Here is a 13609-nt window from a genome sequence, read left to right on the forward strand (position 1 = left end):
CACACAGTTAATTACCCACCTCAGTACCCTCTCCTCCCTGACGATTGCCACATTTTGGAGATAGCCTACCATGTGGCTGGCCTTTTGGGGCGTAAATCTCTCCCCTTCCCAGTTTTAGATGTGGAGGCCCAGATTCTCTTGACCTTGTGGTGACCTGAATGAGCTCATGCAGATGTGCGGCTGCCTGATCGCAGCGTGCGTCTCCCTGACGAACGGCCTCTTAACTGCTGCCAGCTTGACCACGCAGCTGTGGTCAGCAACCCCCCCGTTCCATCACCCGAAATAACAGAAAACAACGCCTGTCGGTTAATCCGCTTTAGGCCGGGATTCCGCAGGGAGGGCAGCACCTCACCCCTGATGTGGTGCAGCCCTGCTCCTCAGGCTCCAACCCTGATAGGAATCCATAAGTGCCTCCAGACTTACATTCACATTTTGTGACCTTGACCAAGGCCTCAATAAAACTGATAATAGATCAAAAAGGGAAGTCGGCAAAAAAAAAAAAAACAGTTACTTTTACCAAACAATGCTGCTACTTTGGCCAAACAATGGTTCTCTGTATTTTTCACAGTAGCAGAACCCGTTCTTGTAATCAAGTGGTGGGAGATACAAATAAAGTCATGTGGGTCATTCTGTTCTTATACAGAAGTATGCAATTGTAAGATCTAAAACTTATCCCTGAAGGGGTAAGAGTGTAAAAAAAAAAAAAAGTGGACCCAACTGCACTCCAGGTTCTAGTTGCTCTAGTTTTTTCACCGATCTTTTTGCTAACTAGATGTTGACATACCTGTCAGCAACAAACCATCTTGAACCTTTGGCTGAAGAACAGAAAATGTGAAAAGGCAAGGAGCAGTGGAGTAGTTGCCATACAGACAGAGCATGGATTAGAACAGTGTATTAGACATTTTACATTTTTACATTTACAGCATTTATCATTTGTACCACATGGCGAATTGTTTGTAGTTATTTGTAGATATCCTAAATGCAGGAAGAAATCGCAAGTATATACACATAGCCCTGCCATAATTTGACTTGAGCACACCCCAGATTCACACTGATGCAGGCTCTCTGTCTTATGAGTCTCATGGGAAGGAAGAAAAAAAAATGCTAAAACAATTGCATAAATATGAGGACCACCCTAATAAATATATAGAACAAGTTCAGCTTTAGGTGACTGTGCAGGTTAATGTCTGCGTGCGTTGGCTCTTTCACATGACTTCGTGGAGGAGGGTTAAGTGCCACAGCGAGATCTGTGGGTAATCTGTGTCTCTCTGTAAGAGGGGCTCTGCGCTTGATCTTAAACACTAGGAAGCGCTCGCTCCATTATCAGATATGCGAGCCGACCTCAGGTCAGTGAAGTGGCCGTTTTAATCAAAGTCTGGAAGGTGGATGAGGGTTCGTTTTTCACTCAGACTTGTCTCCGTCATACAACACAGATACACTTACTGTGCTCTGCCTCTGGGTGGCCTGTTGCCTCTGTCTCCACATCTGTCACAAAGCTACGCAGGACAAACCAAAACAAGTATTCTTCTTCAGAGTGGTCAGCAGGGTCATCGGCCTTCAAAGAGACAGATGGATGATCTGCTAGGGTCCTCCTCTTTTTCTTCTCAGTAAATCTTTTGCTGTTGCCCCTTAAAAAGGGAGAAAGGAAAAGCGAAGAGAAGCGTGGCGTATCAGTTCCTTCTCTCTTGTGCATTTGGCTGCATGTGCTGAAGCCGTTCCAGAATTGGGGTCTGGATCTTTCTGTGAGTCCGGGAGGACAGATTGGTGTCAAACGCTTTTTTTTTTTTGGTTGGAAAAGGGATTACTAGCAGTGCATCACTGGTGAGTGCTGGAAAATAGATTATTGGGGATAAACTTGTTTTTGCTCCATGGAGTGTTAATGCTGTGTCAAACAGGGTCATCGACTTTGAGCTTTGAAGGCATCTCAGAAGTATACAGCCTATAGTGTCATAATGTCAGATCACTCTATAAGTCACTGTTTTCAAACTGGTGCTAAGCGCAGCACTGCACACTATTTTAAGTGCACACTACACTATTGTAAGGCCAAAGGATTTAGAAAAATAATGTTATAAACAAGAAAGCAAGAAGAATTATTTTGGACTCAAAGAGAGATTAGAGTGTAGAATACAGTTATGCCATGTCAGCGGAAAGCATCCATAATAAAATGTGTATGTAACACTAACATTATTTCCCCTTTTTCTTTTAGGTGTATATAAGGGCGGCCAGCAGTCATGTGCAACCTTCTGCTGTAAGATGTAGAGACCGCTGGAGTAAGAGGGAGAGAGAAAAGAAGGAAGAGAAGAGAAGAGAAGTACAGCAACAGTGGGAGGTGAAAGGAAAGGGAAGAAGGGGGCAGGAGAGAAGGAGAAGGAAAGGCTGTGAATCAGTGACCTCGGTCTCCACTCAACCTCAGTCTTCACTGGAGTGTCTGTCGTCTTCCACTCTCCTGAAAAGGAGGAGACGAACTGCTGCGCTCCCCACTTTCAGCAACAGCACCTTCTCGACACACCATCACCATGTGCCATGTGATCGTCACTTGCCGCTCCATGCTGTGGACTCTGCTGAGCATCGTGGCGGCGTCCAGCGAGCTCATTGCTTTCATGAGCACTGATTGGCTGGTGGGTTTCCCCCGCACCCCAGACGCGGTGTTTGGGCCTCATGCGGTGGCCTCATCTGGAGAGGACTACAGGCCCACTCTTGGCATCTATGGTCGCTGCCTCATTCTGCCACATGTCCACCGCAGGGTGCTATGTGGGCCTTACGCCGTGCACTTCGGCGAGATCGCCAGTGGGTTCTGGCAGGCAACCTCCATCTTCCTGGCTGCCGGCATCCTGCTGCTCTGCGCTGTGGCCTTCATCTCCATCTTTAGCATGTGCTTCCAGAGCATTATGAAGAAAAGCATTTTCAACGTATGTGGACTGCTGCAGGCTATAGGAGGTAAGCGTCTCAGACTATACTCACAAACATGCACTCAATGCACCCAGACAATGGCTGCATTAAAAGCAATTACTATGTTATTATGTGGAACATCTCCCTAGTGATCAATACAACTGAAAATGCATGTCTTTTACTATTAATCACAGGGATGGAGGAGTTCAGGGTTGGTGACCTTCTGGCTCTGGCAATTTAGCTTTACTCTCTAAAGTCTATTAATGCTATTAATGCTGTGATGTTATATAGCTGCAAATATTCAGATGCTATTTTCTAAAAAAACAGTGTTCGTGTTTTTTGCTGATAGAATCAAAATTTTTACTTATTTTGGTCTATACTCTACTGATTCTTGTTTCTGTGCACGAGACTTAAGCATTTAAGGACATCAAAAGAATCACCTATTTCTTACTATTTCATGTTATCCATTTGGTCAATTTTAATCCAATAAGTCAAATAATGTGAGTTTCTGCAATTTTGTCATTACTGAAAATCTATAGGGCTTAATATACTGTATCAATATCAAAATCAGAAATCCAAAGTGTTGACTTACTGTATGTAGGTGTGTGTGTGTGTGTGTGTGTGTGTGTGTATATATAAATGCGCTCACTTATTGTCACATACAAGTACAGCAGATAATGCTTGCAGCAGACCAAAAGATGTAGATTTAAAGGAGGGCTATCAAAAAGATAAAAATAATATAAGTAAAAATTAAGTAAAAGCTACAGTCTGGAATATTTATAATTTAAAGTAAGCACTGGGTTAAAGTGCAGGTAAGATGATGATTGAGCAAAAAAGTAAAGAGGTGTGATGTTGCACAGCAATTATTTCACTTAAACAGTTATTGCCTTTCAAAGGGACATTCTGTCCTTCTGCTTGAGTTCTTTTAAAGTTAACGCATTTTTATTATGCAATTTTTTTGCTCTTATATATTGGACCAGAATTACAGCCACTTTTATCCAGTGCCACAATGCGATGCGCCGTTGTGTGTGTCGCTTAAAATGATAATGACTGGCCTATGGAAGTGAGCAGGCATTCGCGGAAAGAAGGTTGTGAACACCACAATATTTGGCGCAACCAGGAAGTCATGTCAGTGCTTTTCCAGAATGTTTTTTTTTCACCCACTGGTTCGTCAGAGTCACCGAGCAATTGGAATGCTTTGAACGTTTGTAAGCCTTGACGGTTGGTGGAGCTACTTTTTTAGGGGAGGGGTGGAAAATTCTCTGGGTGGACAAAGCATGAGAAACGGGAGATAACCTATCTCCTTATGACAACATAACGGCGAAGCAAAATGGCCAAAGCACTCTTTATACATATTGCCATTTCTAGACACTCCAGGACCATAGACAGGCTAGGGGAACAGGTATTAATGTTAAATAAAGTAACATTTTCATAATAGGGGAACTTTAAGGTTTTACATTGCTTTTTTTTATTCCTCTACCTAACCCTACGCTTCAGCGTCCCTGTGTTGTTGGAAACACCTCTCTGATTGAAAACAGTAGGGAAAGGATGGGAAGAGATCAGGTCAGCAGTGGAGGATGGGGGCACAGTGTTTGTACAGTCCCCTTCTGACCTCTGACCCCCACAGCCATCAACACATTTACCAGACCAGCTAGGGGTTCCTGACCAAGATGACACTGCAGCCTTGCCTCAGTTCCCACAATTCCATTAGGTTTTGCATCTATGATGCTCACCACCGGCGACCTGGTGACCTTTCAGAAATACTTCCAGCTTTTTGTCAGTTGGTGAACCCTCACATGGTTAAAGAGCATCATGTGATTGGATCTAGAGTGGCCTGCACATGTGCAGGTGACCTAAAGCCTCTTTTGTTTGGGACCGCCACTGTGCTCTGGCCTGTGGAGGTGGACGTGAAGTGGATGGCAAGTGACTTGCTTGTGACCTTTTAGTCGGCGGTTATATCACCACCGATACAAATAGGGAAAGGTCAGACACGGAGAAGGTGCCAGATCAAAAAAAAAAATCAGTTCTTTTTGTTCTTAGTTTCCTTATTTCTGTCTGAATCCTTCTCAGCTCTCCTTCTGGAGAAATATGTTCTCGATTAGGGTCGGGTCACGTTCTCTGTGGACCCAGTGGACATTTTACATACTTTGCTCTAGGTTAGGTAGCCCATGTGGAGCAGGCTAATGGGAACCAGAGCTCTGGCAGGGCACTGGTCCCATATCATCCCTACCTTCTCCCTTTATTTTGGCAGCCGCGACACACAAGGTGTCATGGTGAACCACACGACGAACCATTGGACACCAATGTGTGGCCAGCTGGATTCGAGGGACAGGCGCAATCTGTAATGGCTTTTTTCAGAGGTTTGGGGGAGGGAGTTCCAATCATGCCTTTAACCTTTGCCCTAACAGGAAGAGATAAGACCCAAAACACACAGCAACACGACACTCTGCAGCGGGGTGTCGGTGTCGACTGAGGCGCCGTGCAGGTCTTACAAACAAATACAAACCGCAAAGCAGAAAAGAGGAAACACAAAGTAAATGAGCAAACATGTCACAGGTGAAATAGATCATGCAGACAAACACCAAACAATATCCACAGTCCTGTATTAGTGGCAGCGCACCCTGGATTGGGAAAGGGAAGTGAAAGTGATTAGTTGATACATCACAGCACAGCGCACCCAGTGAAATGTGCATTTAACCCATCACCTGCGGGCATCCATGACAAGCCATGACAGGGAGCAGGGTGTGGGGAAGGTGTTTTGCTCAGTGGCACCTTGGTGGTTTGGGATTCGAACCGGCAACCTTTTGATTACGGTTCTGTTTCCGTACCCACCACCTCTGCCCCAAATAGTACAAATGGCAAAAAAAGTAGAACATACAGCATACTGTGTCACTGTGTGACGTCTCTCTCCGTCTCTCTTTCTCTCTCTCACGCACAGACACACACACTTTCGATAGCTGCTTAATCCACAGTAGGCTTCCGGAGCCCGTCCCAGGACCTGACCCAGGGCCAACAGCTGGGTGATGTCTGTATTTAAGGGGCCTTTATAGGTGTAACCGGTGACCAAAAAGTTATTTTTGCCAAGGTGTCCTGCGAAAGGAAACTTCCAGAAAAATCCAGGAAACACAAGACTGAAATGTCTCTGATGTTTACCTTAGCAGAACAAATGCCATTTGAATATCTTTTTAATGCCAGTCATGTGACACTACACAATGTCTGCTCCTACCTTAATTGCTACTTAAGCAATTCAAAGTTCTGTTTGCAGAAGGTCTAAATTCATTTGCGTTTTAAAAGCTGTACAAAGGCTGTGCAAAGAAGAACCCAAACCTTATTCCTTTTTTTGTCCTGCAGGAAATTTACAACCATCAGCAGTGACTTATCAGCACACTGAGTCCGTTTGCAGTAGAGGTGAACTTTGACCTCCAGCTTGGCACTATTTGTGGGAATAACACAATGAGTCTCAGTGCCAGGAGTTGTCTGCTTTAGTCATCACCAGCCTATACCGAAAACAGAAGTACCCGAGTGTGTCACTGCGAGATGAGATGTTGAAGTGGTCCAGGGTGTGTGATATAAATTTGTCAAATGTAGGACCAACCACCAAATGTAGGACAAAATCCAACCACTGAACGCTGGTCATTTTTTTATAGTCCTATAAATGTTACATGTGTACGGTCAAAGGCATCCTCAGAATTCACATAAATAAATGGATAAAAGCAAAAAACACTCCCTGATATCTGTCATCATGCCACATGCACAAAGTAGCACTTACAGTGTTGCCAGATACCTGATGGTTTCAACATAACCCATCCAAAATAGCACCAATACACACACACAACTGCCAAAACTATTTAACTGCTGCAACAACTTAACAATGTTTAATGAGCATTGGGTTCCTCAATACCAATTCTTCACAAGCAATTTCGCTAGATCTAGTCTTCTCCCTCCTCCAAGGTTTTCTGACCTCACAATGAAGGCAGCATCAGCAGCAGCATCACAGGCAGACATCTCAAAACTGATCTCTGCAACTAGCAAACTTTCATTCAAGAATTCTGATCGATAAAACGCAGAGCGGTGCCCGATGTTGTGACAGCAACACTGATGAGGTTTTAGATCAAGGTGGGCCATTCCCATTTTCCCAGCCAATGTTGTGGCGCTATATTGGGCATGCTAGGTGCACAGAGCAGGGCTGGAGAGATGTGGAGGTGTAAGGGGAGCTGGGCTGGTGGCGTCGGGGGCCCCGGCAGGCCAATTGAAACCATACTTCCCCTCAATCACCAGGACCTGTCTGGCCGTCAGAGCCAGAGCAACATGTGGAAAGAATTTATGACCTACTTTTCATTTCCGCGTCTAATACGATATTCAGGAAAGCTGCAGCGGACGCCTTTTGTTTTTCATCTCCTGGTGGAGACTGAGGGGAGGCCCGTAGTGGTGTATGCACACACACACACAAACAAACACAAACAAAATGATGTACGGATGAGTGCAAAATCTAAAATCTTCATTTGTAGTCTTAAAAGGCATCTCCCCCTCTCCATCTTTCTACTGGCCTTTATATTTAATCATATTATTATAACAGCTTCTCATTTTTAACTGTAGGCAAGCTGATTAGCTCATACAGGAAAATACAGACAGACCTGGCACCCACATGTCATGCATAATTCTGTGTCTGTGTGTGTGTGGGGGGGGGTGAAAGTAGTGATGAAGAAAATATGGCACATTAGAGGCGCATAGAGTTTAAGATGAAAGTTGTCAGCCTCTTTCAGCTTCATTAACTTTAGAAAAAGAAATATAGAAAAGAAAAAGAAGTTCATAAAGTTGCATTATGGGTATGCATCATTTTTGGTTTGCCTCGTTCGTGATGAGGAAACCCTTTTCTTTTTTCTTGGTAGGATGCCCTGACACAGCATTTTATTCCCCTGTGCGCCCAGTGTTGTAAGATAAACTAGGGCTCTGAAATGGGTCATAAGTTCCCTCAACAGGAAGTGGCCCAGTCCGTCAGCAGAGACACAGGACATTGCACTGTACTGTCAGTGGCCCGCAGGAAAGCCCCCCATGCTACCTTTTCCTGTTGTTGTGAGAGGGGTCACCCAAGGGTTTTGTTGTTAGGGCATGTTTGGAGGATGTCTGAGTTTGTGCCATTATCTCTTGTCTCTGTGAAATGTAATGTAAGAATAAATTAGCGATTTAATTATGGGATTGGACATAAATTGGCATAATTAGTAAAATAATCCTTGATAAGTAGCCTGATTAAATACATATAAAACATATTTCCAGAAGTCTCTCTCTCGCTATAATAAAATTGCTTTAGATACACACTTATCATGTCTGTATTATAGAGTACTGCCCTGCACTGTATCAAGCATTGCAGAACCAACAGTATTGTGATATCATTTTTATCATAGACAACATATCTCTAGATTTTCTTTTGGCCACATACCATACTGACATAAAGCAATACAAAGACATTAACAGGGTTAACATTGTTTTTTTATTTTACATAAGCTTGTTTCAGCAAAGCATTACTCTAGCTGTATGTTATAAATATTTCTAAACATAATATATCTGTCTCCATCTTCTTTCTCCAGGTCTGTTTCTGATTCTGGGTCTGATGCTGTACCCTGCAGGCTGGGGTTCTGATAAGGTCCAGTTATACTGCGGTCCGGACGCCTCACCCTACAACCTGGGGCAGTGCTCCACGGGCTGGGCCTTCTACACTGCACTGGGCGGCACTGTGCTCACCTTCATCTGTGCTGTTTTCTCTGCCCAGGCTGAGATCGCCACATCCAGCGACAAGGTCCAGGAGGAGATTGAAGAAGGCAAGAGCCTCATCTGCCTCCTCTGAGCTTCTTTTTTAGTATTCAAAAAAAGGCCCAGGAATTGGGAGGAAATGAAGGGACAGAGCAAGGAAGTAGAGAAAGAAAGAGATGGCTGGGGCCAGCTCTATCTCTTCCTCCACCCCCTCACCCATGCATAGGGCCAAGGAAGCCCCCACCACCCTTTTGAATCTGTGCCAACAATGGCACACCACTGTCTTTACCACTAAGACTGACTCTTTTGACCTTGTATTGTGTTTATGTGGGAGAAATCCATGGTGCCAAGCTTGCTTCCTTCCTTTTTAAACGGTGTCTCTCTGTCGTTCTCCTCTATGGTGCTGTTAGTGTTTTTACTCATTTTGTGCAGTAGTATCCACCCTGACACCAAATTGAATTGTAAATATGCATGTATATAATGTATATAATAATCGTGTCATAACAATGGAGAATGACACCTTGGAGAATGATGTCTTTTTTTTATGTTTTGCCTCACTACATTGAAGAGTTTATCTGGTTCACCCAAGCCGACTAGGTGGGAAATGAAGTGGAAATTAGCACACCGGAAAACCACTATCCATTTGCAAGCTCTTCTTTCTGATTTGACATTTTTCCTGATAGAATGTAAAGGACTGATGGATAGATTGTCTTAAATGAGGTTTGAAATAACCACATGTCCATCAGCACAGGTTCTATTAGACCTTATTTCACGCTATAGATGAATCTCGTATAGACAGTCAGTGTATGCCAGCTATTCCCATCCTTCTTCCTGTAGGATTTATACCCATTCTGCATGTTGGTAGATTGCTAACGGTCACTCAGTCCTAATTTATCAAGAAGAGAGAACTACTGGTGTACGTTGGACTTTTGAAGGAGCTTGTGTAAGTTGTATGTTGACATGTATGTTGAATGCTGTGGACCTGTTCTTTCTAATTCTGAAGTGCAGTATAGGGCTTCTTTGCTTATCCCTGCCATGCAGCCTGGACAGACTTCAGAGTCTTTCAAACGTTCAGACAAGGAGAAAGGGAGAAAGATGCCACCGTGGCTGATGTCTGGATACAGGATACTGTCAGTGCTCCTCGGTCAGCATGGATCCTTGTTTCTTCATGCAGTCACGCAATAATCAATGACCCTGCCAAATCAATAAACCAGAGAAAACAATTCTGTTGTCATGGTGTCTTCTTAAAGGATGAAATCTGTACAGCCAGTTCTGGAGGGTCAGAATTGATTTCCGAAGCTGGGAACCTGTTTTGAGAGGCTTTATGTGGGAATTGGGATTATCTGTTTCTTCCGCATTAATAGGGATCTATGCACATGATGCTGTAGCATTGATAGCAACAAAAAGAACATTTGCTGGTTTAACCCTGTGGTTCTCAAACTGTGCACAATAATTCAACATTCAAAAATATTTGGCACTTTAATTATACCACCATTATGAACAATATTAAAAACAGATTTGTTTGATTTGTTATTTAACAAATACAGGAGGCTATTTAATGTGAATATTTATACTTTACTGTCATTCACTGTCAATACTGCAGGAAGGCACACTGCAAGTTAATAAACTGTTCAACATTATGAATTAAGAATAATAAATATGAATAGTAATCTCTTTATCAGATATAGCTTTGACATCCATTCCCCCGCCAACCTGGAGAGGAGAAAAACTGGAATCAAGAGTTAGGGAAACTAGACTTTCTTTCTAACAAACTCCATTTACACCAGTCACACGCAAGATCAAAGTCCCCAGCCTGATATTGTGCAGGCCTCCCTTATGCAGCCAAAACAGCTTCGACCTGTCAAGGGATTGACCCACAAATGCTCCATCATATTGGAAGGTCAAGTAACCTCCTTGATCTTCTTGTCGTGTCCCTCAAACCATTTCTCAAACATTTATGCAATGTGGCAGGATGTGATTACTGAAGTTAGCGTGCTAACCAGCTAGCAGCGACCACTTGGACCACATATTAAGCTTTGGATATTGGTAACAGCCCACAAGACCTTCTTTGAGGATGCTTTGTCCCTCTCGCCTAGCTTCATCATTCGGTCCAAGTCAAAGTCTCTCAAATGCTTCAACTTGAGCTCAAGATGATTGGGGCAGTGGTGGACCCGGCAAGGACCCGTAATCAGAAGGTTGTCTGTTCGAATCCTGAACCGGCAAGGTGCCACTGCGGTGATACTAAGCAAAGCACTGTCCCCACACACAGGGTGATGGTTAAAAGCAGAGGACACGTTTCGTCGTATGGCACCGTGTGTTTCACAATCACTTCACTGTTTATTTGCTGTCTAATGCAAGTGCCTTTGATGTTCACTTCACCCATCAGTGGTACGAAACATGTACGAAAACAGTCATAAAATGATCAGATTAGATATGAGGTTTCATGACCTGATTACCATTAGACATGTAATTGTGATGTAATTTTTTACTTTGTGATCAGAAAGAAGAGTTTTCTGCCCTAACCTCACATCGATTTTGAGTTTGTGTTGGAATAGAGGGAAAGAAAACATCACCACCCACTGAACAGAACTCTTATCCACCAGCGTAACACGGTAAAACGAAATTCATGCACCAAAGGAAAATGGGGATAAACAGACTGACAAAAGGTAACAAGTATAAAAAAGGCCTGATCGTTTCCAGAGTTGCCACAGTTTTCCTTTGCGGTTTACAGATCTCTATGCACAGTTTTGCATGGAAAAATTGGAAACAGAGTGGGACACTTTCATTTACTGCATACGTATTTTACTGAGAATAATGTGGGTTTTAGTGTAGGCCCAGTCTGCCCCTTTGGGCATGTAACATGATTATGAGAGTGCATGAAGAAGTAAAAGCAACCACCCCACTTATTTATTTAACCCAAAATGACTTCTGCGTGGACTGACCTTTGAGTGTGGCTGATGCATGTGGTTTGGCCTTTTAAGTGTTGAGATCGACCTGTCAGAAAGAAGAATTTTGGATACATCAGAGGCTTTGGAACCACAAGCACAGCGGAGCTAAAATGACATGCTCAAGTAATTCCAGTCTTTTCTTCCTTTGTTTGTAGCCATCAGCAGGCCCACTATCTCTTCTTTTCACAGCGGCCTGCAACCAGTTACTCTTCAGACTGCGTTGTTTGACATCCCAGATGTGCCCCGGTATTATGGGTACACACTGATGTGCCAGAAAACTGCCCTTATGGATCAAAATTATTAATAGCGGCGCTATTAAAATTGTTTGCATTGTTGTGTGCTTTAACCTTGTAATTTCCCATTTTGCTTCGTCCACTCATCTTTAAATGTGCATCCATATCACGTGTTCTGAAAAGCCAGATGATCAAAAATCTTCAGGGACAATCCCCATCCAAGCATGAAAACACAATGCAGGTTCACCAAGCCTGTATGTCTTTAGATTGAAGGACAAAACGAGTCCGATCTGGACTAATAGTGGCCATTCATCACCACATCCGGATGTTTTGGTGATCTGCAGTTATACACTTCTGCTGTTGTATCTATCCATTGAAATGAGAAGAATACATTTCTCTTGAGAAAATAAAAGATGTTTGTCTTCGCCTGGATGGGGGAACGACTGTGCTTGCTTACAGATTTTTCAGTGAACAATGAGAGCATGAGAGTTTCCCTGGAGAGAACAACGTTCCCTTAATGCCCCAGTGATAAATGATCTATAATAAATACAGTTATCATGGAGCTGCATGGAGCCGCAGAGACAATGGCTGATTGACTAAGCTGATAAACAGCTAACAACGGCTTTTAGGGGAAAGAGATTTTAACGTCACAAAACTGAGTTGGACATGTACTGCATTATGTAACATTATGTACCCACTTCAGCTGTTTTGCAGTTAAGCTTCATGTTTTTGTATTTATCCATATTAAACCCCAGAGCCAAAGAAGATGTTTAGAGTTTAAGTTTTTTTCCTTTTTTGTATTGAGTAACATTGAACAATGAAATTGTCAGGACACACACACATGCACAATTTAAGAAAAGAAAGAAAACTTCTTTTCAGAAAGGCGTGGCTGTTGACATGAAGTGCGTTAGGTGCATTAAATTTTTTGAAAGTTTCTGTTGGTGAAGCAGTGGCCAGTCAAAAATACTCCAGTCAAAAGGTTCATTAAAGGGTCGTGCCTATTCAAGTAATTAGTTTTTCTTTTTTTTGTCTGACCCTTAACAACACTGGACTGTGTAAACTCTGCTGAGACATTTCAGACACCACATTCACCAATCTAAATATTTTCACATCTAATTTCACATCTATTTTCTCAAATGGGTGAAGTTAACCTGCAACTCGCATCTTCTCGTCCTTTTCTTGTCATTCTTGAGGTCAGCTTTGAAAAAACTACACTAGATCAGAGGCGGCTGCACATTAGAGGGAACCAAGACGATCAACTGTGCCTCTTTTAAAAAGAGCGGCTAAATAAATGAATCTGCTGCTGATTAACTGTAGGACAATGTTTCCCAGCCACACACACATAAGCAGGCTAAACACCACATGTGTGGTAGAATATGAGGTTTTGTTTGCCCCTGCCTGGCAATTTGGGACAAACAATCTGGAGATGTGATGTGGGAAAGAGTAGGAAGAAGAAAGATGAAGAAAGGTGGGAGGGAGACGTTCCCTAATTTAATTCAGACCTCCTTGGCTCGTTTGGTCAGGGTGAAATTAAGCCCTCATTAGGGTGACATCAGTGAACTGAAGTCATTCCGGTCTGCAGCTGTGAAAATCAGGCCATGGGCTCGACAGAAGTGTAATGACCGTGTTATATTACACTGGAATAATTTCATCAGGGAAGCTCCAGGTCATTCACAGTGCAGACTCAACCAGCAGGAAAAATAAAAGGTAAAATAGAACTGGGTTGCCAAAACAAGCAAGAAAGTACACGAACGTCATTGAAAATGAGCAACTGGGCATTTAAGATGCAAA

General features: G+C 43.1%; 1 protein-coding gene across 4 annotated transcripts in view; it reads left to right on the forward strand.

Moving 5' to 3' along the window:
- lhfpl2a (LHFPL tetraspan subfamily member 2a) overlaps nucleotides 1-9871 on the forward strand; it is a 36755-nt gene extending 26884 nt beyond the window's left edge. For all 4 annotated transcript variants that reach the window (XM_028971460.1, XM_028971462.1, XM_028971463.1 and 1 more), the window contains 2 exons: nucleotides 2207-2937; nucleotides 8475-9871. In XM_028971460.1, the coding sequence (XP_028827293.1) occupies nucleotides 2517-2937; nucleotides 8475-8731 (678 nt within the window). In that variant the 5' untranslated portion in view covers nucleotides 2207-2516 and the 3' untranslated portion in view covers nucleotides 8732-9871. The remainder of the gene's footprint in view (nucleotides 1-2206; nucleotides 2938-8474) is intronic.
- Nucleotides 9872-13609: the final 3738 nt, after the last annotated feature.

The sequence above is a fragment of the Denticeps clupeoides genome, chromosome 3, assembly GCF_900700375.1.
Source record: "Denticeps clupeoides chromosome 3, fDenClu1.1, whole genome shotgun sequence".
Taxonomy (NCBI): Eukaryota; Metazoa; Chordata; class Actinopteri; order Clupeiformes; family Denticipitidae; genus Denticeps; species Denticeps clupeoides.